Source organism: Squalius cephalus (assembly GCF_949319135.1).
Source record: "Squalius cephalus genome assembly, chromosome: 1".
Taxonomy (NCBI): Eukaryota; Metazoa; Chordata; class Actinopteri; order Cypriniformes; family Leuciscidae; genus Squalius; species Squalius cephalus.
In genome coordinates, this window is record NC_137122.1 from 14,826,675 (window position 1) to 14,854,368 (window position 27,694).

General features: G+C 35.5%; 1 protein-coding gene across 2 annotated transcripts; it reads right to left on the reverse strand.

Annotated features, from left to right (window-relative positions):
• Positions 1-224: 224 nt before the first annotated feature.
• LOC307163911 (galactose-specific lectin nattectin-like) lies at positions 225-15,961 on the reverse strand. Of its 2 annotated transcripts, none has more exons than XM_079880240.1 (5): positions 15,755-15,961; positions 4,976-5,067; positions 4,384-4,518; positions 1,680-1,791; positions 225-1,578 (listed from the first exon to the last, which is right to left on the reverse strand). In XM_079880240.1, the coding sequence occupies exons 1-5, from the start codon at positions 15,810-15,812 to the stop codon at positions 1,508-1,510; spliced, it is 468 nt and encodes a 155-aa protein (XP_079736366.1). In that variant the 5' UTR covers positions 15,813-15,961; the 3' UTR covers positions 225-1,507. The 2 variants fall into 2 exon arrangements, with proteins under 2 accessions (XP_079736366.1, XP_079736367.1); XM_079880241.1 differs by having other exon boundaries at positions 231-1,578; positions 4,976-5,055; positions 15,755-15,902.
• Between the last annotated feature and the right edge of the window lie 11,733 nt (positions 15,962-27,694).

Genomic DNA, 27,694 nt, shown 5'->3' on the forward strand with positions numbered 1-27,694 from the left:
GCTCCCATCATGCATTGCGGTATGAATAAATTATGATCTGAATTGTCAATTTACTTTTCCTAATTGAATATTCTGCTCCTCACCATTGTTGAGATGCATAGACTGAATCTTGACATCTGTGTGTGCCTAAAAGAATGATTTTTTTAACAACTTTTAAGAAATCCTTTATATTATATCAAAAATTCTGGGCATTTATGCAGATTCACTAACCAACAACATAAATTGAAGTCAGAAAGAAGGATTTTAATGAGTTCAGTGATCAAGTTCAAATGATGATTGTCATAACATAACCAACACCATCAGATCACTTTTTTCTTTGTTCAACTGGTGATTATAATTCAGAAACAACAGCCAAACAAAATCTAAAGTTAATAATATATGGGTCTAGAGCCCAACTAAAGCAACCATTGATCGTCATAACGGTAACTTACAATTTGTGATTTTCTCCTTCAGTGATTCTGCTTGTTAACATCAGGTGTCTTCAATAATGTTCAATCATCACTAAATTAATCACTTAATTATCTCATTAACTTAAACACTCTTGAGTGTGGACTCATACACTCCCAGGAGTGTTAATTTAACACAGGAGTTTTTGCTGTGTACAAAGAGCCGTAGTTAACTGACAAGCTGAGCCATATCGCATTAATTATCGCTGGCGATACATCCGCAATATTAATGCGATATGGCTCAGCTTGTCAGTTAACTACGGTTCTTTGTAGTAAATGCCGCTCCATCTGAAAGCAGGTGATGGCGATTTACTACTAATCAAGGAACCGGCTTTACTGACGAGATGCGCCTAACAATATCGCGATTTAAATCGCCCAGTCCTAGTCAAGACCAAAGAGCCCAACTACAGCAAACACTGACCTCTACAATGGTGACCAAACCAAACTCTTCAAACAAACTTCAACATGTAAACCTCTTAAACATAGTTTCTAAACATCGAAACTTCCCGCTATAACTGTCTAAGAATGTTAGGGGGGATAATGTTCTATCAATGTCATCACTAAACATGTTTGAAATGTTTATAGAGAGTGTTAACCTACCTTTTAGCAGAACATTCTGGTTACAAAAATAAAATTAGCTACAGAAAATATTAAAAATTAAAAATAGAAAAACATAACATAATGCTCTCAAAACATTCATAGAACAATAACATTTCTAGCTGGGATGAGCTCCTATTGTGGTCATAGTTTGAGCACACAGTGAGAGTGCTGTGAGGTTACACTTTTAGAACACTGTGAACTCAGATTGCTGGCGTTGTGACCACATGGTGACATCACTGTGAGATCATAGTGTTGACTGGGAAGTTTAAATGAATAAACACAAGAACAATGAATTTTTCATTAACAGTGTTTAACAGGTGTCACTGAGTCATTAATTTATTCACAAAACACAATCAAACAAACACAATTAACCATCTTTAAAACACATTTATTACCTTCATTGAACATTTCTAAAGGAAAGTAAATGAGTCAAAGTTGCTTGTTTCTTCTACACTGATCTTTCACATGCTGGTTCTCTTCACACACACAAACGGCTTCTTTTCAGAACATACGTCATCATTCCAGTTGCCATCTGTTGCAAGATAGAACAAAATATTAGTTTTTATCATTTGTGCATTATGAAAAAAAAAAGTTTATTTAGATAGTTTATGAGCATTAACATCAGTTACTTACAGCTATGGTTCATCTCAAGGCAGTGCTCTTTTCCTTTATAGTTACTGGGCTCTCCAGACGACCATACTTGAAAGTTCATTTGGGTTCCATCAGTCCAGAGCCAATCTCCCTCCTGTGAACAGAGTTGTGTTTATGTCCACAGCTTACAAAGCTTAATTTAATCTTTATTCATCTAAAAGAGGATTCCTCATGAACCCTAACCCCATCTCCACTTTAAAAATGTCAGAAATCTAAACAGAAATTAATATAATTTTTTTCACAGAAAGTGTATCAGTAAAGAACATGTGAAAAATATTTAAGGCAGGGCTAAATTACTCAATTATCATTTCAGCCATCGATTTCACATCAAGTTTCACAATACAAACACTCAAGTATGTCATGATCATGGTGAGCGGTGCCCATCTCATGGTTGCCAATGCCCTACACTGTTAACCCTTGCTGTAAAAAAAAGGCCAAATTCTGACAATATCATACCATTTTCCATTAAAACAGTAATATACCGTAGAAAATAAAACTAGCCTACAGGAATATACTGTGAATTAACAGTGCTCAAAGTCGACACTCAGAGGCTGTTTTCCCAATCACACCCTATACCCTCATTCACTATTCCCTACATTAGTTCACCAATATAGTCCACTTGAATGTAAAGAAGTGAGTGAATTGAGAAACTGATGAACACTGATAAGCAGAATCACTGAACGACAGAGAATCAAGAACAGAAAAAAGAGAAACACAGAAACTACAACTGACTTCCAGCTACACTGAGTGTGAAACCAGTTTACAAACCAGTTTATGATTATTTCTTTCATACATGTACAAAAGTTCTTGTTGAGAATTAACAGAGATTGAGTTAATAATAAAGTTTGTTGTCACCATGATGGAGATCAGTATTTGCTTTAGTTGGTCTCTTGTCCCTGGACATCTTACCATTCATCTCTCTCTGGCTGCTGTAACAGTGAGTTTATAAAACACATTTGTTACAGCAAGAAAAAGTCAAGAGGAAGATGATCAGTTATTTTTGGCTTTTGTGATGATTTAACATTCATCCTGGACATGTCTGATTTTCAGATCTTTCCTGTATATATTCTTTGAATTTATAGGTATTTCATATTTATCTGTGAATCTACAACATGAAATCAATATCTCTGTAATCATGTCTTCTGAACAATTTTGTAATCATATAGTGCATTAAAATATTTTTAACTTCTGCTTGACACAGACACACACAGACACCAACAATCAGCATATGAATCTCAGCAATGGTGACAATCAAAAGTTTCATGTCACAATGCTTGCTGGGTTCCAGGATAATATAAAACTCCCTGCATGCACTGCTGCATGAATAATGAAAAAATATTACCACCATTGTTGAGATTCATGTGCTAAATTGTGATATCTCTGTGTTTCTAAAATACAGCATAGCTCTGTTTTTTTTTTTTTGGTTTATGCGTGATGTGTTAAAAAAAAAAAAGTCATTGTAATGTATTGCTGTGGTTTCACAGTGGTGATAATGTAACACTTTTGATTGAGGATTAAACTCTGAATGAGTAGGAATGAATTCCTTAGTGAATGAACAGGCTATATGATGATTTTATCACCATAATCAACATAACCACAATCATTCATAAACTGTGCGTGTGCACAAGTGTGATTTACAAAAACACAGCTCAAGCAGCAAAAGAAACACTACTGCTTTTGCATCAGCAACCCAACTAAAGCAAGCACTGATCTCTGTAATGGTAACTTCAAACCAAACATTTTCAATTAAACATCTCAACAACAACTTCTGTAGATGTATGACAGAAATAAAGTCATAATAATAAGTGTAATAATGTGTAATGGCTGGAAGTCAGTTGAAGTTCTTGTGTTTCTCTATTTTCTGTTCTAACAGGAGGTGTTCATCACTAATGCTCAACAATCACTTACATATTCACTTAATTATCTCACTGCAACACTGCGTCAATGTTACTTTTTACTCTTTGTTGTGTGGATTTCCCTGAGGGGTTGAAAGGGTTAACAGTGTAAGATAAAAAGACACACCCACAAAATGTATTTTAACAGTAATAAACTGTAAGTTATAAAACAGGTATATACTGGCAACACTGTTGCCAGTATTTTACTGTAAAATCTTATTTTTTGGGTCACCATTGTGCTGAAGAGTAGAGCCTGTGCTTCAGTCCAGGAGACGATCTAGAGACATTGATGATACGCTGCATGTTGTTTTATTTAAAAGGCAGTGACTGTGTAGTTGCTGGTCCAGTGGAAATCTCTTTATTTACCAATTTTTTTTTTTTGTGGTTTCAAATGAAATAAGTTCACAGTAATACTTTGCTCACTTTATTAATGCATTATAAATTTTAGTTAATACTTTTAAATGACAGTTGGTTAATTTAAGACAGTCGGTTTCTGCAAGTGAAATTAGTTAACTCGAGTTTTAGTGCATTTTTACAGTAACATACTGTACAATTAACAGTAAATTACTGGCAACAGTGTTGCCAGTATTTTACTGTAAAAAACCCCGGTAAGGTCTAACAGTGTAAACTAACTATTCAGAGGACCAAAAAATATATATATATATATTATAAAAACACATCTATCTTCATGCATTTTGAAAAAATGTTTTAATGTAAAATTTGTTTTAATGTAAATGCAACTGTTAATGCCCAGTAGCACAAAAAGTATGATAAAAAAAATAATTGCATACCTGAACAGCATCATTCCCTCCGATCCAGGTACGAGTTCCGGTGTTAGTTGCGGATCTAATCAGGCTCTGTATAAAAGTGTACTCCCCATAGCTGTGCACAGAAGCAAGGTGCCCATCATGGCCCAAACAGTTTTTCTATAGAGGCAGGGACATGAACAAACACCACTATTTATAAAAAAAAAAATATATATTTTTTTGTTATTTTAAGTTAATTTTCCAAAATCTTTGACATGCCTTCAAATGTGTTATTTTACCCATGAAGTCTAAATTCTGCCTTTTGAGGTGGGACTACTTTTGTAGAAAAGGTTCTGCTTGTACTGTATCGATTAGATATAACTAATCTAGTTTTTAAGTGATCCTAACACACTACACTCATGATAACATGAAATGTGTTGTGTCTGTATTTTCCTAGAGCTCCACTGTAATTTATTTACTGTTAACATATTTTTGTTTTTAAACTGAGGAACAAGTTGAAATTATTTTCCTCTGATAATTGACAGGTGTCACAGATGTTTACAGAGCTTAAGTTGTATTTAACCAAGAATATACTTACATGATTTTTATGTCATATTAGAAGATGAATGTATCATACCTCGGCATCAATCCACGTGTGAGCGTTATTGAAAAACTTGAAGCATCTGCATCCATAGCCAGACCATCCTGACGAACAGACTGTTACAGGGACTGTTAAAGGGAATTTTTGTGTTATTATTTTATATTTATTTTTTACCATTAATGACCTCTCATGTAATTAAATTAATAATTTTAGACTACAGTGTGTAACTTTTGTCCCTTTACCGGTTAAAACACACAAAGGCATGCGACATTGTTGTGGTCGTGCTTCGGCTTTGCATGACAGTGCAGATGAAGGCGACGCTTCACAATAGATGCTTTACAGTGAACTCTGTTAGACAGTCTATCTGTTCAATAAAACACCTTTGAGTAATAAAAACACCATCATCTCCACTTCGCTTTTACAACATTTCAAACCCCTCAGTTCTCTCCATCTCCTAAAGCTGATGTTGATTCTTGTTTTATTACGAGTTCTGTCGCGTTCTCTTTTCTCCTCTGTTCAGTGTTTAAAACAGGTTTTTGCTGCTCCATCTCTTCCTTTCTTGCTCATGTGAAAGCTGACCCCTGCCACTATGGTGAATAAGTGAATCATGTTTTGTAAGAAGGATTGATTATGTATTGACTCATTACTTACAATTTTGATTATTTTGAACAAAAAAGCTACATACCCAGTCAACACGTTGATCTCACAGTGATCTCTCCATATGACCACAATGTGAGTTCACAGTGAGCTAAAAGTGTAACCGCACTGTGCACTCACTGTGTGCTCATATTATGGACACTAGGGCTGGGCGATTTAAATCGCGATATTGTTATGCGCATCTCGTCAGTAAAGCCGGTTCCTTGATTAGTAGTAAATCACCATCACCTGCTTTCAGATGAAGCGGCATTTAGGGCTGAGGAGATAATTAAGTGATTAATTTAGTGATGATTGAGCATTATTGAAGACACCTGATGTTAACAAGCAGAATCACTGAAGAAGAAAATCACAAATTGTAAGTTACCATTAAGGTGATGGGTGTTTGCTTTAGTTGGGCTCTAGACCATTATATGTTTACTTTAATATTTACTGTTGTTTGTCTGCTGTTATTGATTTATAACAGTTAAATGAACAAAGCAAAATATTATTTTATAGTTTTGGTTATGTTTTGACAATCATGCTGGGATCTGAAAAAGAAAACTTATTGAGATAGTTTGGATTAAACTGTTAGCTGCAGTTTAGTGATTCTTCAGCCTATGATTATCAATACTTTACTTATAATTCAAAATATTTAATAAACATTGTTCTGATCAAAAGACATTCAGATAAATTCATTTAAAACACAGACATCAATAATCAGCCTGTGAATCTCAACAATGGTGACAATAATAAAGCATGTTGCAGTGACTGCCACCAATCACAACTCATTAATGGCTCCCATCATGCATTGCGGTATGAATAAATTATGATCTGAATTGTCAATTTACTTTTCCTAATTGAATATTCTGCTCCTCACCATTGTTGAGATGCATAGACTGAATCTTGACATCTGTGTGTGCCTAAAAGAATTTTTTTTTTTTTAACAACTTTTAAGAAATCCTTTATATTATATAAAAAATTCTGGGCATTTATGCAGATTCACTAACCAACAACATAAACCGAAGTCAGAAAGAAGGATTTTAATGAGTTCAGTGATCAAGCTCAAATGATGATTGTCATAACATAACCAACACCATCAGATCACTTTTTTCTTTGTTCAACTGGTGATTATAATTCAGAAACAACAGACAAACAAAATCTAAAGTTAATAATATATGGGTCTAGAGCCCAACTAAAGCAACCATTGATCGTCATAACGGTAACTTACAATTTGTGATTTTCTCCTTCAGTGATTCTGCTTGTTAACATCAGGTGTCTTCAATAATGTCCAATCATCACTAAATTAATCACTTAATTATCTCATTAACTTAAACACTCTTGAGTGTGGACTCATATACTCCCAGGAGTGTTAATTTAACACTGGAGTTTTTGCTGTCTATCTACAAAGAGCCGTAGTTAACTGACAAGCTGAGCCATATCGCATTAATTATCGCTGGCGATACGTCCGCAATATTAATGCAATATGGCTCAGCTTGTCAGTTAACTACGGTTCTTTGTAGTAAATGCCGCTCCATCTGAAAGCAGGTGATGGTGATTTACTACTAATCAAGGAACCGGCTTTACTGACGAGATGCGCATAACAATATCGCGATTTAAATCGCCCAGTCCTAGTCAAGACCAAAGAGCCCAACTACAGCAAACACTGACCTCTACAATGGTGACCAAACCAAACTCTTCAAACAAACTTCAACATGTAAACCTCTTAAACATAATTTCTAAACATCGAAACTTCCCGCTATAACTGTCTAAGAATGTTAGGGGGGATAATGTTCTATCAATGTCATCACTAAACATGTTTGAAGAGTGTTATCCTACCTTTTAGCAGAACATTCTGGTTACAAAAATAAAATTAGCTACAGAAAATATTAAAAATTAAAAATAGAAAAACATAACATAATGCTAGGGCTGGGCGATATATATCGTGAGATTGTTATGCGCATCTCATCAGTAAAGCCGGTTAATTGATTAGTAGTAAATCACCATCACCTGCTTTCAGATGGAGCGGCATTTACTACAAAGAGCCGTAGTTAACTGACAAGCTGAGCCATATCGCATTAATATCGCGGACGTATCGCCAGCGATAATTAATGCGATATGGCTCAGCTTGTCAGTTAACTACGGCTCTTTGTACACAGCAAAAACTCCAGTGATAAATGAACACTCCTGGGAGTCTATGAGTCCAACCTCAAGAGTGTTAAAGTTAATGAGATAATTAAGTGATTAATTTAGTGATGATTGAACATTACTGAAGACACCTGATGTTAACAAGCAGAATCACTGAAGGAGAAAATCAAAAATTGTAAGTTACCGTTATGGAGAATAGTGTTTGCTTTAGTTGGGCTCTTGACCCATTGTTAACTTTAGATTTCGTTTGTTTGTTGTTTCTGAATTATAATCACCAGTTGAACAAAGAAACAAGTGATCTGATGGTGTTGGTTATGTTATGAAAATCATCATTTGAACTTGATCACTGAACTCATTAAAATCCTTCTTTCTGACTTCGATTTATGTTGTTGGTTAGTGAATCTGCATAAATGCCCAGAATTTCTGATATAATAATATAAAGGATTTCTTAAAAGTTGTTTAAAAAAAAATCATTCTTTTAGGCACACACAGATGTCAAGATTCAGTCTATGCATCTCAACAATGGTGATGAGCAGAATATTCAATTAGGAAAAGTAAATTACATAGACAATTCAGATCATAATTTATTCATACCGCAATGCATGATGGGAGCCATTAATGAGTTGTGATTGGTGGCAGCCACTGCAACATGCTTTATTATTGTCACCATTGTTGAGATTCACAGTCTGATTATTGATGTCTGTGTTTTAAATGAATTTGTCCGAATGTGTTTTAATCAGAACAATGGTTGTTAAATATTTTGAATTATAAGTAAAGTACTGATAATCATAGGCTGAAGATTCACTAAACTATCTTATAAGTTTCCTTTTTCAGATCACAGCATGATTATGTCAAAACATAACCAACACTATAAGATAACATTTTACTTTGTTCATTTAGCTGTTATAAGTCAATAACAGCAGACAAACAACAGTAAATATTAGAGTAAACATATAATGGTCTAGAGCCCAACTAAAGCAAACACCCATCACCTTAATGGTAACTTACAATTTGTGATTTTCTTCTTCAGCGATTCTACTTGTTAACATCAGGTGTCTTCAATAATGCTCAATAATCACTTAATTAATCTCTTAATTATCTCATTAACTTTAACACTCTTGAGTGTGGACTCGTATACACTCACAGCCCCAGGAGTGTTAATTTAACACCGCTCCATCTGAAAGCAGGTGATGGTGATAGTAATCAAGGGAACCGGCTTTACTGATGAGATGCGCCTAACAATATCGCGCGATATATCGCCCAGCCCTACATAATGCTCTCAAAACATTCATAGAACAATAACATTTCTAGCTGGGATGATCTCATATTGTGGTCATAGTTTGAGCACACAGTGAGAGCGCTGTGCGGTTACACTTTTAGATCACTGTGAACTCAGATTGCTGGCGTTGTGACCACATGGTGACATCACTGTGAGACCATAGTGTTGACTGGGTAGTGTACCTTAAATAAACAAAGGATTTTTTTTTTTTTTTTTTAACAGAGAAACATCATGATGTGAAAAGACATTTAATATTTTGCACTAATCAAATAAGTATTTTTTTAGTATTTATTTACATTAAAGTCCGCGTGAACCGGAAGTTGCAAACTACTTTTCTCCAGTGTTGTGACGTATTTCCCAGTGAAATGGAATATTGAATAAAGGGCAGGGTTTTACTTTAGCGCTCCTCCTCTCCATCTCTGCTCATAACAGACTAACGGATTGAGGGGAGTGGTTAAGAAGCGTTTCCCAACCCAAGCCGTCAAACCTACATCATCAGAGAAGGAACGGACCAGAAGTCCGGAATTCCAGACCAGAAGTAACTTTTCAGACTTTGATTAAAGATTACGACGGCAAACTATTTTTTTCTGTGTATTAACTTGCACGGATTAATTTTTCACCAGAAGACTAGTAATATGCGCTAACAAAGTAAATATGAACAATTTTGATTTCATTTGGACTTTAATCATGCAAATCTGTTTTTCAGTCATAGCATTATAAACTGATTATACATGCTTTATTATTTTTTACACTACAGTGGTTAATTATAGCAATGCTTTAAGACTTGAAGGTTTTAAAATCACACACAGACATCAAGAATCTACATATGAATCTCAACAATGGTGACAATCAAACAAATGCTTAATGTTGCAGTGCATGATGGGAGCCACCAATCAGAATGCATCAATGGCTCACATCATGCATTGCAGCATGAATAAATTATGCATCTGAATTGTCCTGTAATTTTCATTGTTTTTTCTGTTTGCTTTTATTTTGCTATTGTTTTGTTATGAATTTAGTAGCTTGTTTTGTGATGTTCAGAGTTGATCTGTTTGTCACTAGTTTGTTTTTTGTCACCATTGTTGAGATTCATATGCTGATTCTTGATGTCTGTGTGTTTTAACACAATAACTTCTTTGCACAAAGTACTTTCAAAATTTTTCATATTGCTGTTGGATCTCAAACTGTAGAATCTCAGAGCTACAATCACCAATAATAAAATGAGACATCAAGCATATAGTCAAAAATTTAGACTCTGAATGACATCAGTGAATCAGGACACTACATGATGATAATGTCATTATCATCAAAACATGTGAGCAGGTCATGTTTTCTCTTGCAGTAACAAATGTGCTTTATAAACACAATGATGGAACAGTCAAAGAAAAACTAATATTAACAAAATGAAAAGAGTCAAGAGCCCAACTAAAGAAAACACTGACCACCATAATGGTAACTTGAAAAGAAAACTTCCATAAAACATTACCGTCTAAACTTCTGTTGAATCTCAAGAACTTTTGTCGATGTATGACAGAAATAAAGTCAAACTGGTAATAATAAATGCAACAATGTGTAATGACTCAAAGTCAGTTGTAGTTCTTGTGTTTCTCTTTTTTCTGTTATTGTTTTTTCGCTTTCCGTCAATGATTCTGCTTATTATCATCAGGTGTCACCACTAATGGCCAATCACTTAATTAATCACTTAATTATCTCATTAACTTCAACACTGCTTCAGTGTTAACTTAATTATCTCATTAACTTAAACACTGCTTCAGTGTTAATTTTAACACTCTGTAGAGTGGACACATATGTATACTGAGCAGTGTTGATTTAACACTGGGGTTTTTACTGTGTACATATAAACTTCCATGCTTATACACCTATAAACACTCGCACATACATAAACTTCCATGCATATACACCTATAAACACTCGCATATACATAAAAACTTCCATGCATATACACCTATAAACACTCGCACATACATATACACTCGCTGCACGCAGACACACCTATAAACACTCGCACATACATACAAAATAAAACGTGGATGTGTGCTTTATTTGTGTATATATGTATATGCGAGTGATTTCATATGTGGATGTGCGTGAACTTTTCAGTGCAAACGGAAGGCATTTCAGTGTAAAAGTCATTTGTGTCATTTTGATAGTTTGTTTCCCAATTTGAAATGAAATAAGCATAAATGAGAAAACGGCCCCTTTATTCGTTTTTTCGTTAAGAAAAAAAAAAACCTGAAAAAAACGTGATTTCGGCTTGATTTTTCATTTTTTAGTCCACAGGCAAAAAATGAATAAATTACTTCAAAATTCGTTTTCCACATGTGGGCGGCCTGACACGCCCCCTTCTGCCGATTGGTCAAGCAAGTCTGAGCATGTGACGTCATCAGTTGTCGCTCGGGTCTGTTCAACAAAATAATAGTCCTCTACTATGGCCACAGATTCTTAAACTGTACAGGGCAGGTCCTATTGGGCTTTCTTCTGTGCAACTTTACGCGTTTCACAGAAATCTTTACATCAGAGATATTAATTATTAGTCTGCCACCAGCCTGTTTTATTTAGCTGTGCGGAGTTAAATCTGTGTGGTGAAGCTGCGCTTGACAGCGCCGAGCGGGAAAGGCTCACTGACCAATGTTCAGTCAGCAGTCAGAACTTTTCTTTTAGACGCTCCGTTTTGACACGGGATGGTGATTGCAAATACTGTAATGCCAATCGGCTGAGGGTGGGTACTGATGATGGTGAAATACAGTTTTACTGAAACTGTAATCATATCCGCGACCCGCGAGAATGAGACAAATGATTGACAGGACGATAGCGGAGGCAATTAAAGGTGCTAGATATAACTTCTGTTAACAAAAAAAATCAATAAAAAAGTGTTTAATATAAGTAACTTTGTCTTTGTTTTATTGTTTTTGTTGTTTTTAATCAAATAAGTGTGAACCACAAACTGAGCCTTCGTTTTAAAGGGCAATTCCAAATATATATATATATATTTTTTTTTTGTTATAATATGGGCATTTTATAATACAGCATAAATAAAAACAAACACACGTACACAGTAGGGCTGGGCGATTTAAATTGCGATATTGTTATGCGCATCTCGTCAGTAAAGCCGGTTCCTTGATTAGTAGTAAATCACCATCACCTGCTTTCAGATGGAGCGGCATTTACTACAAAGAGCCGTAGTTAACTGACAAGCTGAGCCAAATCACATCAATATCGCGGACGTATCGCCAGCGATATTTAATGTGATATGGCTCAGCTTGTCAGTTAACTACGGCTCTTTGTACACAGCAAAAACTCCAGTGTTAAATTAACACTCCTGGGAGTGTATGAGTCCACACTCAAGAATGTTTAAGTTAATGAGATAATTAAGTGATTAATTTAGTGATGATTGAACATTATTGAAGACACCTGATGTTAACAAGCAGAATCACTGAAGGAGAAAATCTCAAATTGTAAGCCACCGTTATGACGATCAATGGTTGCTTTAGTTGGACTCTTGACCCATATATTATTAACTTTAGATTTTGTTTGGCTGTTGTATCTGAGTTATAACTGCCAGTTGAACAAAGAAAAAAAAAAGTGATCTGATGGTGTTGGTTATATTATGACAATCATCATTTGAACTTAATCACTGAACTCATTAAAATCCTTTTTTCTGACTTCGATTTATGTTGTTGGTTACTAGTGATGTGTCGTTCGCGAACGATCCGTTCATTTCGTGCGTCACATGACAAATGAACCAAAGACTCGGAAGATAAATAAGATATTTATGTTCCCTGTAAATTATCTTTGGCTGCATTATAATGATTTCTTCATTCAAAATATGATCGAGATTGCGTAGGTGGATGTTTTCGGGGAATTTGGCTGTTAAAAGTATAACATTTAAAGCCACTTAAATGAACGAAATGACTCAAATAAAGATTCGTTCATTTTGATGAACGAGACCGAACGAGAGAGTCAGTAAAATGATCCGAACTTCCCATCACTATTGGTTACAGCATAACTGTGAATCTGCATAAATGCCCAGAATTTTTGATATAATATAAAGGATTTCTTAAAAGTTGTTTAAAAAAAAAATCATTCTTTTAGGCACACACAGATGTCAAGATTCAGTCTATGCATCTCAATAATGGTGAGGAGCAGAATATTCAATTAGGAAAAGTAAATTACATAGACAATTCAGATCATAATTTATTCATACCGCAATGCATGATGGGAGCCATTAATGAGTTGTGATTGGTGACAGCCACTGCAACATGCTGTATTATTGTCACCATTGTTGAGATTCACAGGCTGATTATTGATGTCTGTGTTTTAAATGAATTTGTCTGAATGTCTTTTGATCAGAACAATGTTTATTAAATATTTTGAATTATAAGTAAAATACTGATAATCATAGGCTGAAGAATCACTAAACTGCTGCTAACAAGTTAAACCAAACTACCTCAATAAGTTTCATTTTTCAGATCACAGCATGATTATGTCAAAACGTAGCCAACACTATAAGATAACATTTTACTTTGTTCAGTTAAATGTTATAAATCAATAACAGCAGACGAACAACAGTAAATATTAAAGAAAACCTATAATGGTCTAGAGCCCAACTAAAGCAAACACCCATCACCTTAATGGTAACTTACAATTTGTGATTTTCTCCTTCAGTGATTCTGCTTGTTAACATCAGGTGTCTTCAATAATGCTCAATCATCACTAAATTAATAACTTAATTATCTCCTCAGCCCTAAATGCCGCTCCATCTGAAAGCAGGTGATGGTGATTTACTACTAATCAAGGAACCGGCTTTACTGATGAGATGCGCATAACAATATCGCGATTTAAATCGCCCAGCCCTAGTTTTAGTATTTCCCTCAATACTTAAGGATTCTCCTGCTGGACATATAAAACGCTTAACGTAGCTTAATGGACTAATTACAGTGATATAAAAGACCAAACTCGCAGGCAAGCAGATGGACTCAGAATAACGCGTAAAGTTTAATGCTGAGCGTTTCCCAGTGACAGACTGGCATAAAGTTGGCTTGACATTGGACATTCGCACATTTAGGGACCGTCTCTAAAGTGTATACGACTTTGGTATACACGTTTCTAACTTCAATAGCATTTGAATAGAACGTCATAAAACCAACTGTAAAGTGTTCATGTAGGTGTCAGGCACAATGCCACCCTTTGGATTTTTGATATTTATTCAAATAAATTTAAGTTTGCTATTGAAGTTAGAAACGTGTATGCCAATGTTGTATGCAACTTTGGAGACGGTCCCTAAATGTGCGAATGTCCAATGTCAAGCCAATTTTACATTTAGGCTACATTTAGTTATTTATTTAGCAGACACTTTTATCCAAAGCGATTTACAGTTAAACTAACAATAGGAGGACAACAATATGCAAGTGCTATGACTCTTCCCAGTTTAAGCTAATGCAATACACATATACTATATATATATATATATATATAGAGAGAGAGAGAGAGAGAGAGAGAGAGAGAGAGAGAGAGAGAGGAGAAAAGAAAGTATTAGTATTAACTGATCAAGTGTTGATTTTGTGCCAGTATATCACGAAACGCTCTGCATGAAACTTTGCACTTTAAGTTCATATTCTTAGTCCATGCTTGCCTGTAGCCTATATAGTAGCCTATACAGCCTACATCCCCAATAAGATGCGAGTTTGGTCTTTTATATCACTGTATTAGTCCATAAAGCTACGTTAAGCATTTTGTCCCGACAGAAGGGTAATCCTTGAGTATGATGAGGTATGAGGGAAACCGATTATAATCCTGTTCATGGTAGAGAAAGCTGATGACATGTAGGCTACACAGGGAAAGTAACAATGAAGTTATTGAATGAAACATAAACACAGCTTTTGTGTCTTTATCATCTTTTCCGCATACTGACACAGATAATCATTTTCATTTTATGAATGAATGGCTTGTTCTAAACAGTTGCTGGTCTTCGTCAACAACACGCGCTTTTGCACCACCTGTTGGTGGGGTTGACTAACAGCAGATGGAGAGTATGCTCGGTAATCTACTGCTTTTCCTGCAGTTCCTTTGAATTTACTGTCGAATTTGAACCACTGAATTTGTGGAAGCGAATTTGCAAAGCGAATTGCCCTTGTTTTTTCTCTTTCCTTCAATGATTCTGCTTATTAACATTAGCTGTCATAACTAATGGCCAATCCTCACTTAATTAATCACTTAATTATCTCATTAACTTCAACACTGCTTCAGTGTTAATTTTAACACCCTGTAGTGTGGACACATATAAACACTGAGGAGTGTTAATTTAACACTGGGGATTTTGCTGTGTACCGCCACAATTACTTCCAAAAGGCCACGCTTCCACTTAAAAAGAAATACTACATTTTTAAAACAGAACTGCTAATAGCAGAATCAGTAATAGTGGTACTGCTATTCTACTACTACTACTACTACTAATAATAAATATACCACAGATTTAACATGCATATATATTTTTTTTTTTTTTGTTGTCAACAATAAACATTAAATACATTAATAAGAATCAATAACTTTAGCTGATATAATTGTTGTTTTATTGTCTAAATGTTATTATAATAATTAAGAAACAAACTCAGGTTTACTTTAGTGCACATACTGTATTAGATCATTCTTCTGATTAGTCATTACAGAGTCCCAGGTGTGCTACAATTCATGTTAAAATAACAGTAATGATGTGAAACGTTGAATAATGCTCTTACCTGAAGCACTCAAAGCTATGAGAAGACAGAGAGACAGTAAGACAGTCCAGACCGCCATTGTTTCTCAACGAATACTGAAACAGAAATATTCAGAATTAATTATTACAAAGTTTTGTATTTTTGTGACACAAACCAGTTCAGTAGATCAATATCAACGTCTGGATATTGCGTTGTGGAGTGGAACACTGGTTTATCTTTTTATATACTGGAGGGGAGTGTGAACCCACTGTATATTCAATAAACATGTTTGCAGGACCAACAAATGCTGTTCTCAAATATTTGAAGGGACAGTTGGCCAAATGGAGAAAAGGGGCACCAGATCAATGTGATGTAAATAATCTCCAAAACAGAGGTAAAAACACAAAAGAGTGGAGGACATTTGAACAGAGGTGGGTAATCCAGGGGCCAACGAGTAAAAGTCCTGCCATATGTTTATTCCACCCATGAACTCAGTCATCTGATTTCACTAATTAGTTCTCTCTCCTGTCTGAATTAGCAAATCCAGGTGATTGGAACAAAATACTGAGGAGGAATTTTACTTTCTGAACCTGGACTTTACACCTCTGCATAGCAATGCCACATGTCAGCCAAGAGCAAAGAAATAAACCAGAACTGGACCTTATCGTAGCCAAAAAATCTGTGTATATTAAATATGGAGTAATTTCAGCCACAGCCTTAGATGAAATCAACTGAAGAGAAAAGAAGACATTAAATCTCTGAAGATCTCAGAGGAGGATTAAACAACTCCACAAACAGCATTACCAGCTTCACTTATATATATATATAAGAGTCTCACGTTAACGCAGCACGTTAACGCCGATAACGGCCCACCACTAATATATATATATATATATATATATATATATATATATATATATATATATATATATTTTATACATATATATATATGCTGCGTTAACGTGAGACTCTTATATATATATATATAAGTGAAGCTGGTAATGCTGTTTGTGGAGTTGTTTAATCCTCCTCTGCTGAGATCTTCAGAGATTTAATGTCTTCTTTTCTCTTCAGTTAACGTGAGACTCTTATCAGGCGATAAAAAAAATATCGCCGTTAATCTATTCTCAAAGTTGGGTTGGGAGCTGGGTCTGTACTACGCAAGTTATGATTGGGAGCTGGATTAAAGACGCATCTCTTCAGACAGGCATTCATATAATACTTTTAATCTTACAGTTAAATCCGACCTCTAGTTCATAAACTCCAGAGGAGAACTGGCCCCCGACTGAGCCTGGGTTCTCCCAAGGTTTTTTTTTTTTCTCCATTAGGTCACCTGATGGAGTTTTTCGGTTCCTTGCCACTGTTGCCTTTGGCTTGCTCAGTTGGGGATATTTGGGTACATTTAATTTAATTTAATCAATCAAGGATACTATTGATCAGCATTACCAAACGTGGACGTTCCACTAGAAACAAACATTGATGTATTGTTTTAATTTATTACTGTGAAGCTGCTTTGATACAACCTATGTTGTGAAAAACTTGACTTGACTTGACGTGACTTGACGTGACGTGACGTGACGTGACGTGACGGCGGGTCGCGTGTGGCAAGCGCACTCATAATGTTAGACGCTGGCGCCACCACAACATTGTCCGGCATCAAATGGCAAACGTAATGTAAGCGGAACGAAACTGAGCTACTCGTTATTGTGTGGTTGACGGACCGTTGTTTATCAGTTTGGACCAAAGCAGCGCGAGCCGATCATGATCATGCGACACTGTTACTACACAGCAAAATCCCCAGTGTTAAATTAACACTGCTCAGAGTTTATATGAGTCCACTCAGAGTGTTATAATTAACACTGAAGCAGTGTTAAAGTTAATGAGAAAATTAAGTGATTAATTGATTAATTGAGTGATGATTGAGCATTATTGAAGTCATATGATGTTAATAAGCAGAATCACTGAAGGAGAAAATATTTTTTTTTTTAAATGGTCACCATTATGGTGATGGGTGTTTAGTTTAGTTGGACTCTTGACCCTTACTTTATTAACTTTAGATTTTGTTTGGCTGCTGTAATTCAGTTATTACAGCCAGATGAACAAAGAAAAAAGGTGATATGATGGTGTTGGTTGTGTTTTAACATAATCAGTAGTTGGCCTGAATCACTGAACTCATTGAGGGTAAAGTTTCTGAGTTAAGTTTCCCTAATGGATTATAGCAGCACTGTCCTTGTCGAGCATGCCATTTTTAGCCTTTTCAATGAAAACCAAATGATCAAATCAATTACGAAAAAAAAAAAATCTTAAAAAGTGATCTTTTTAGGCACACACAGACATCAGGAATTAGCGTATGAATCTCAACAATGGTGACAAACAGATCAACTCTGAACATAAGCTCATTATTTATTCATGCAGCAATGCATGATGGGAGCCATGAATAAGTTTTGATTGGTGGTACCCAGAATGCACTGCAACATGCTTTATTATTGTCACCATTGTTGAGATGCACAGGCTGATTCTTGATGTCTGTGTCTAAAAAAAAAAAAAAAAAAAAAAAAAAAGCATGTGAACAACTTTTAGGAAATTATTTGGATTACATTGTAAAAGTTAAAAATATTATGCTTTTCAAGGACAGTGCTGCTATAATTAATAAAGTATATATAATTCAAAATTCTATATGAGTTCAGTGATTCAGGTTAAATGATTGTGAAATAATGATTATATTAAAACATAACCAACACCATCATATCACCTTTTCTCTTTGTTGATCTGGCTGTTATAATCGAATTACAGCAGCCAAACAAAATCTAAAGTTAATAAAGTAAGGGTCAAGAGTCCAACTAAACTAAACACCCATCACCATAATGGTGACCATTTAAAAAAAATATTTTCTCCTTCAGTGATTCTGCTTATTAACATCATATGTCTTCAATAATGCTCAATCATCACTCAATTAATCAATTAATCACTTAATTATCTCATTAACTTTAACACTGCTTCAGTGTTAATTATAACACTCTGAGTGTGGACTCATATAAACTCTGAGCAGTGTTAATTTAACACTGGGGATTTTGCTGTGTACACAGCGCTAATAAGAGATCCAGTACAGAAAGCATTTGAATTCGCCACAGAAGTAATAACATCGCTGCGAGATCTAGTGAGAAACATTCACATTTCTCCGTTATTAACGGATCAAACAGTGCGTTGAAGCCAGGAAGAAACATTGTGCCATTAATGAACTATCCAGTGTCCACAGATCAGCAACATTCACCATGGATTTACTGTAGTAACACTAACTGCAACCATGGAAGTTTGGCAGGAATAGTAGGCTCTAATGCTTTCAAGTAACATTACGTTGGTTTTATTTTGACTAAATGAATAAAATTGCTGCCCTTAAATGTTAATCTGAACTAAAAATAGACCTTTGTTTATAACTACTACAATATTAGGCTACATTTAATTTTTTCCTAGGAGCTGTTTTGTTTTATATGCTCATAAGAAGAGTCTATTATAGCTCCATCATTGCTCAAAGTAAAAAAAAAAATCATACTTTATTATGTTAGTTTTAATAATAATAATTAAAAAAATCTCTGGCATTTCTTCACAAGTTCTTTTAAATGTCACTTTGTATTTAAGAAACATGTGCCCTTTAGTCATTATTTGGGTAGCACACATATTCTGAATGCCTTCGGCAGAATTCAAATGAGCCATTTAATCTAGATTAATCTAGATTAATTCCAAGATTACAGTGAGATTAATCTAGATTAAAAAAAAATAATCTATGCCCACCACTAATATATATATATTAGTGATATATATATATATATATATATATATATATATATATATATATATATATATATATATAACGTAAACTCAGCTAGCATACTCAGTTATTTGACTCAAAATCATATCAGTGAATCAGATCACCATATGTTGACTATATAACATCATCAATAAGTGACCATCATCATCTGATGAGATTTTCTCCTGCATTTTTGGCAAAACAAACTTATATCAGAAACAGTTAAAACAGCCAGAGACAAACCAGTGTTAAAATCTCAAGGGTCAAGAGCCCAAGTAATGCAAACACAGATCACCATAATGGCGACATAACATTTATTTTAACTTTTTTTTTTCCACTTTATTTAAATTGCCATATTTTACTTTAATTTATATGTTTTTTTGTTTGTCATCTGTGGCTGCCAGTCATTTGACCCTTTTTTAAGATTTTTTTTTCAATAAAGGTATATGATCGTGTTGAATGACTGTGCCTTGATGGCACAATTTCATCTTTATGTGATCTTTTCTTCTCTTAGGTTGATTATTTGAGAGGTTTTTATTCTCTGTCTGGGAAGCGGGGGAGACAAACATTGATTGCTGCAGTACCTTCAATGGGCTGACAGCTGTGTTGAAATGCTGAATAACGGTAAATGCAGTATACACTTTATTGAGGCCGATCGATCGATTATGAGTTTGACGCAGTTAATACACGAAAATGTATTTGATATCTGTGCTCTTGTTTTATAGTACCTTTTTATCTATCATGTTTGGGGATTGATAGCTGAGATTGGGTAACTGCCTCAGTTGTACTTTCGCTAAAGTAGGCTATATTTTGTTTGTTTTATATTGTGGGCTGTATTGATGTGTACTAACATGCATGTTTCCTTTATTGTTAAAGGGGCAGACCAGCCACTGTTTCTTGTATATTTTAGTTTTATATTGAGGTTTATTGTTGTTATTTGATATTGATTAATGTGATTATCTTAAATATTGTTTGTCATTTGCTTTTGTTTCTGTGCTACTGCTCTCCTCTTTTTGTGTGTTACAGTACTCAGTGATTTTGTACAGGGCCGGGCTAGCATTGACACTAAACCTCCTTCGGTGTAGGTCATTTGGGTGGTGTGGCACTGTTGTGTGTACTAGAAGGTTTGGCACTGAAACGGTGACTTAAAGGTTACTTCTTATTTGCGGTGTATGCTGTGGGGTTTCTTCTGTCTTTTACAGGTGGTAGGAGGTCCATAAGAGCAGGCCCGACGCTCTTGCAGTCTTGAGGAGAGCTATTTCCTACTTTTGTGAATTTTATTATTGATTTGTTTTAACACTTGATGTCCGAGTTGGAACAATAAAAATTGTGATCTTGTTTTACAAACTACATTTGTTGTCTAGAATCAAGTATTGTGACCTCTAGAGGGCTCCTCCTGCCTTAAATAAGGAGGTGGCGTAGTCAGCTTATATTTCCTACACTACAATATTCAGAAGTAAAATGCAACATAAACAGTAGTGCAGCAGTAATATTAATGCAAAACCATCTGTTTTATGGTGTGTATTTCTAGACACCTTTAACCTTATTTTGATTTTTCTCAGGTTAGGTAAAATAAGTCGAATCTGTCCTAAATCATATCATATCACATCAAATCATAAGCATCTGAATTTTCATTCTCACGATCCGTAGGTCAGAAGACTTCTCTGTGGTCTGTTCTGCTCACTTTTGTAGAAATCAAAGACTTTTGGCAGGCGAGCTTCTTAGTTTCAATTAAATATAGTTTTATTATTTAAAGGTTAATTAGTTTACATATAAAGTACTAATATATAAAACACAAGAAAAAACAACATCAAAAGTTAATTGTTCACAAGCATTGTCTGTCAGGGGCTTCAATGGCATCAAACACCGGAGAGGCCGTTCCTACGAATCAGCGATCCTTCATCTTCTCCTTTCAGCCTTTTATAGACCATCTGAATTCTTGAGGTCGTCATCTTTGGAAATCACCTCATAATTCATTAGTCATTTACAAACAATCAAACATTTCCTAATCCTTAAGGTCATCAGTACTAAAAATTCCCCTCATAATTGACCAGTCTCTTACAGACAACTTATCCAATCTGAAGTCTAGAGGTGTCATGAGTTCTGGGAATTTCTTTCGGACCTGTCTATGTAAAGCCTTTCGCCTCTTTGTTCTCCTTCTTCAGACTTTTCTTCTATGCTGCCTCCTGCACCTCGTCCGCAACACAGCCGACGGTAATGCTTGCATTTTTCTTCGTTCTCCAGCAAAGCTCTTTCTAATACATGTTTCTTCCTCTCTTTTCTACCAGCATGCTTCTTAATAAATGCAAGGAGGATTTTTCTGCAGAATACCTTTACTTTTACTCTTGATAACTTAAGTACATAACACAGTCACATCTGATAACATCTCACTCTAAATTGTAATATAGAGGCTGCTTTGAAACAACGTATTGTGAAAAGAGCTATACAAATACATTTGAATTGAATCGAATTTATATATTTTTTCTTTTTCTTTTTAACAAATCACAGTGATCTCGTGCCCTTTCTCTTGGTTTGGTCTCATGCCATGGCGTTTCCCAAAAGCACCGTAAGCATTGGTGTCATTGGTCTTCCCGATCAACCTGGGCTTACGATGCTTTTGGGAAATGCAGCCCTGCATATTGACACTGATAACAAGTTTAATGATAAGCAGAAAATGAGCTGAGTATTAACAGCAAAACAAACTCTGTCAGAGGGGAGTGAAAATAAAAGGGAGCTTTTACAGTTTACTTAAAGGGTTTATTCACTGGGTGTAAAGCTTTATTTTGGTCTCATTTGACCAACAAACCCAGTCCCACTGAAAGGTCCAGTAATGCCTGGTAAACATGAGATTGTTGTTTGATGTCATTAGGGCTGTCATGATATCAGATTGTTTAAACAACGTGACCAAAAGAATTCACGGTAACGGTATATTGCAATATCAGACAAATATATCTGATATCTGAATATATGCTATCGGACAAATTCATCTTTACTGTTTTTTATTTTGTGTTTTGCTTTCTTTTTTTCAGCTAAAATGCTAACCGTTTTAGCTTAGCACAATGCCAAAATACAATTGATGAGAATAATAGCATATTTTACTCCTAAAACCGTGTTATAGCCTCAGTTGTGATTGAAAACTTCCTTCTGTGAACTGATGTGGCTGTTATCACAGAATGAGGCAGAAATTACTTGACCCAGTCAACACTATGATCTCACAGTGATGTCACCATGTGGTCACAACGCCAGCAATCTGAGTTCACAGTGTTCTAAAAGTGTAACCTCACAGCACTCTCACTGTGTGCTCAAACTATGACCACAATATGAGCTCATCCCAGCTAGAAATGTTATTGTTCTATGAATGTTTTGAGAGCATTATGTTATGTTTTTCTATTTTAAATTTTTAATATTTTCTGTAGCTAATTTTATTTTTGTAACCAGAATGTTCTGCTAAAAGGTAGGATAACACTCTCTATAAACATTTCAAACATGTTTAGTGATGACATTGATAGAACATTATCCCCCCTAACATTCTTAGACAGTTATAGCGGGAAGTTTCGATGTTTAGAAATTATGTTTAAGAGGTTTACATGTTGAAGTTTGTTTGAAGAGTTTGGTTTGGTCACCATTGTAGAGGTCAGTGTTTGCTGTAGTTGGGCTCTTTGGTCTTGACTGGGACTGGGCGATTTAAATCGCGATATTGTTATGCGCATCTTGTCAGTAAAGCCGGTTCCTTGATTAGTAGTAAATCGCCATCACCTGCTTTCAGATGGAGCAGCATTTACTACAAAGAACCGTAGTTAACTGACAAGCTGAGCCATATCGCATTAATATCGCGGACGTATCGCCAGCGATAATTAATGCGAAATGGCTCAGCTTGTCAGTTAACTACGGCTCTTTGTAAACAGCAAAAACTCCAGTGTTAAATTAACACTCCTGGGAGTGTATGAGTCCACACTCAAGAGTGTTTAAGTTAATGAGATAATTAAGTGATTAATTTAGTGATGATTGAACATTATTGAAGACACCTGATGTTAACAAGCAGAATCACTGAAGGAGAAAATCACAAATTGTAAGTTACCGTTATGACGATCAATGGTTGCTTTAGTTGGGCTCTAGACCCATATATTATTAACTTTAGATTTTGTTTGTCTGTTGTTTCTGAATTATAATCACCAGTTGAACAAAGAAAAAAGTGATCTGATGGTGTTGGTTATATTATGACAATCATCATTTGAACTTGATCACTGAACTCATTAAAATCCTTCTTTCTGACTTCGATTTATGTTGTTGGTTAGTGAATCTGCATAAATGCCCAGAATTTTTGATATAATATAAAGGATTTCTTAAAAGTTGTTAAAAAAAATCATTCTTTTAGGCACACACAGATGTCAAGATTCAGTCTATGCATCTCAACAATGGTGAGGAGCAGAATATTCAATTAGGAAAAGTAAATTGACAATTCAGATCATAATTTATTCATACCGCAATGCATGATGGGAGCCATTAATGAGTTGTGATTGGTGGCAGCCACTGCAACATGCTTTATTATTGTCACCATTGTTGAGATTCACAGGCTGATTATTGATGTCTGTGTTTTAAATGAATTTATCTGAATGTCTTTTGATCAGAACAATGTTTATTAAATATTTTGAATTATAAGTAAAGTATTGATAATCATAGGCTGAAGAATCACTAAACTGCAGCTAACAGTTTAATCCAAACTATCTCAATAAGTTTCCATTTTCAGATCACAGCATGATTGTCAAAACATAACCAACACTATAAAATAATATTTTACTTTGTTCATTTAACTGTTATAAATCAATAACAGCAGACAAACAACAGTAAATATTAAAGTAAACATATAATGGTCTAGAGCCCAACTAAAGCAAACACCCATCACCTTAATGGTAACTTACAATTTGTGATTTTCTCCTTCCGTGATTCTGCTTGTTAACATCAGGTGTCTTCAATAATGCTCAATCATCACTAAATTAATCACTTAATTATCTCCTCAGCCCTAAATGCCGCTTCATCTGAAAGCAGGTGATGGTCATTTACTACTAATTGTGTCCATAATATGAGCACACAGTGAGTGCACAGTGCGGTTACACTTTTAGCTCACTGTGAACTCACATTGTGGTCATATGGAGAGATCACTGTGAGATCAACGTGTTGACTGGGGATAGTATTCTATACAGTGATAAAGGCTATGTCAATTAGCATTGCATTAATATACAATGTAGATAACTATTGGGTTTCAACATACTTGAATAATATAATGATACATGATAATACAAAATAAACATAAAGTGGTTCAAATGTTGGCTTATACCTTACCAAGATGCGATTTTTATATAGTTTATTCTCTTGACCATGGTGAACATATTTAAACACGTTTTCAACCCTGTTTTGTTTTTAGGCAGTTGAAGCATAAAAATTTAAAATAATAAATAAATACAGTAAAATAAACTATTTTTTTCACCAACTGTCACAGTTGCAACAAGAACAGTCTTTCATTGTATTTTGCAATATGATGCATTATTGTACATTAAACTACCCAACAGTATATAAAGTAGTTTAACCTTGAACACATTCAGAAGTAAAATGCAACATAAACAGTAGTGCAGCAGCAATATTAATGCAAAACCATCATATATAAAAACCCTGACAAGGAGGGTTTCTCTGCAGAATACCTTTACATTTATTCTTGATAACTTAAGTACATAACACTTATACATAACTAAGGTTTTAAACATGACTAGTAGTTTTTCCTCCGGCCGTGATTAATGCATATTCAAAGGCATTTTCTAGAGTTGATGCTGCGCAGCAAGTTAGGGTTAGAGCAGGGGCGGCGCTAGGGCGGGGGCACCCTGAATATTTTTATAACCTGTCTTTCTCATAGAGCAAAACAATTAATCTATTATAGACGCTCCATTATAGAGCGTGCTTTTGGAATGATGAAGACCAGGTTCAGGGCCATCTTCCTGCAAGCGCTGGAGGTGCACCACACCTTTGTACCTCATGTAAGTTAATTGAAAAATACATTTGCAAAAAACATAATTAACTTCTTTCTTCCAGACCATATCATTTTTTGTTTTGTTTTTTTCATTTCTGGTCATCACAACCTGTGCCATCCTCCACAACATCTGTCTTGGGGTTGGTGACATCATGGCCCCGGAGGATGAGCATGAGGAGGATGATGCAGAGGATGAGCATGAGGAGGAGGATGGTGCAGAGGATGAGCATGAGGAGGAGGATGGTGCAGAGGATGAGGGGGAGCATGTTTTGGAGACGGTCAGTGGGGCTCCCTGGCGTGACCAGCTGTCTGCAGAGGTGTCTGCCCTGGAGGAGGTTCCCATTGACCATGATTATTTGTAACAGGCAAGTCAGAGAACTTTAAAGCTATAATGGCCAAAACCAAAAATGAATGTCCATAGAATGGGTTTACATGTTGAAATTTTTGATGCTTTGATTTGAGGATGCAAGTTAATTTATTTTATTCTTCCCTCTTTTTGAAATGATCTCAGTGAGATGGATGGAGCCGTCGATTGAGTCAGCCCTGTAAACCTGTTGTTAGACAATGCAGTGGACAGTGGAAATTATGCAGTCAAACACTCTGGAGACCATCCTAGATGATGTCCCACCCACCGGCAGAGAGGCCTCCAGCAGCATCACCTGGATCTCTCTGCTCAGCTGAAATCTTATTTTATATACTGTATATATATATATATATTACACACGCGCTGAATTAAAATCAGAATTTATTAAATCCTTTTCATTTTCACATTTTCCAACATTTCATTTTAAACTTAATGTCTAGCTGTGACATATAAATTATTATCATCTGAGTAAGTGTCATTTGCCTGAAAGTCCATTTCATGTCCTTTCATCTCGACGCCGGTTACTTCTATGCCTGCTTCTGATATTTTCTGAAGGACCTCCTCGGTTGAAAGCTCTGTAAGATCCATGAGTAACCGTGCTATGACTTCTTCTCCACCGATGGCCAAAAGAAAGAAAGACTGCAAACTGGATGTTCTTTTAAATTGAGATTCAAGCAGCCAATCAGGGCTGGCTCTACATCAACAATTGTACTCTGTGAAAGCCAATTTTATACCATTTTTGAAGGGTCCATTTTTGTACTGTTAAATAAAGGTACAAAATTGTCACCACAGGTACAAGACTGGTCTCTTAATGATGTTTTATTAACAAGGTTCGGGAGGAGCACGTTCAGATAATTAACACAAGTGGAGAGCACTCAGCAATCAATGGTAAGAGATGTATATATACTCAGCAGTCTCACCTCATCCATTGACAGTTTTTGCAGCATGTAGCCCGACAGTATCGTCCTAACAGGTCCGAATCGAGCAATTCCCGTCCGATGAATAATATCTCGTCTTTGAGGAACCTCTGCCGCAATCGTCTGACCAATATAGCGGGCGTCAGGCTTAACCAACGGGATCTTAACCATTCAGTCCCGGACAGTCCATATTCAACGTTTGCCGGGTCAACTCAGTGAGTGCTCAGCTCGCCCTTCTCGAGTCTGTTTTGGTTGAGCTTGGCATTGCTTCAGTTGTTTGAGTCACGAGCCAGTCATGCCATCTGTATACAATTTTTGGTTTTAAATTGTTTCTGTTCAAATGATTTACCGTCATACATAAACAGTAGGTCGCACGTTACGTGCAGATTGCTCACAGAATCATTAAGAACCTATCGTTAACACTGTCCTGCAATTTATCTTCAAAATCGCGTAAAATCTATATTTAAAAAAAAAAACAAAAAAAAAAAAGTGTATACAAGCAGTGTGTTTCATGCCAAGAGTTTAGTAATCCTTAATTGAAACACAGTTAAATAAATACAAGATGCCTATACATTTATGCAAGCTTCGTCTTTTACCATAAACCGTCTCTCTTGTACTTAACTAAATTAACTTCAGACAATCAAAATTGTTCTAAACGCAAACTGTTATCTTTGCTCGGTCACTTAAACTTCAATGTGCATAATCCTGCAAGGATTTCATTTCGCCTCCTTTTCCTCGCGTCTTTGATCTAAAGCACAAGAAGACGAGCATCGGCCCGCTAAGCCCCACTCTCCTCCTCCCTTTGTTCAGCCACACACCGCAGGAGCTCAGTTTCTCCAGGTAAGTTTATCCACTGCTGCAGCAGTGATGTCTCCTT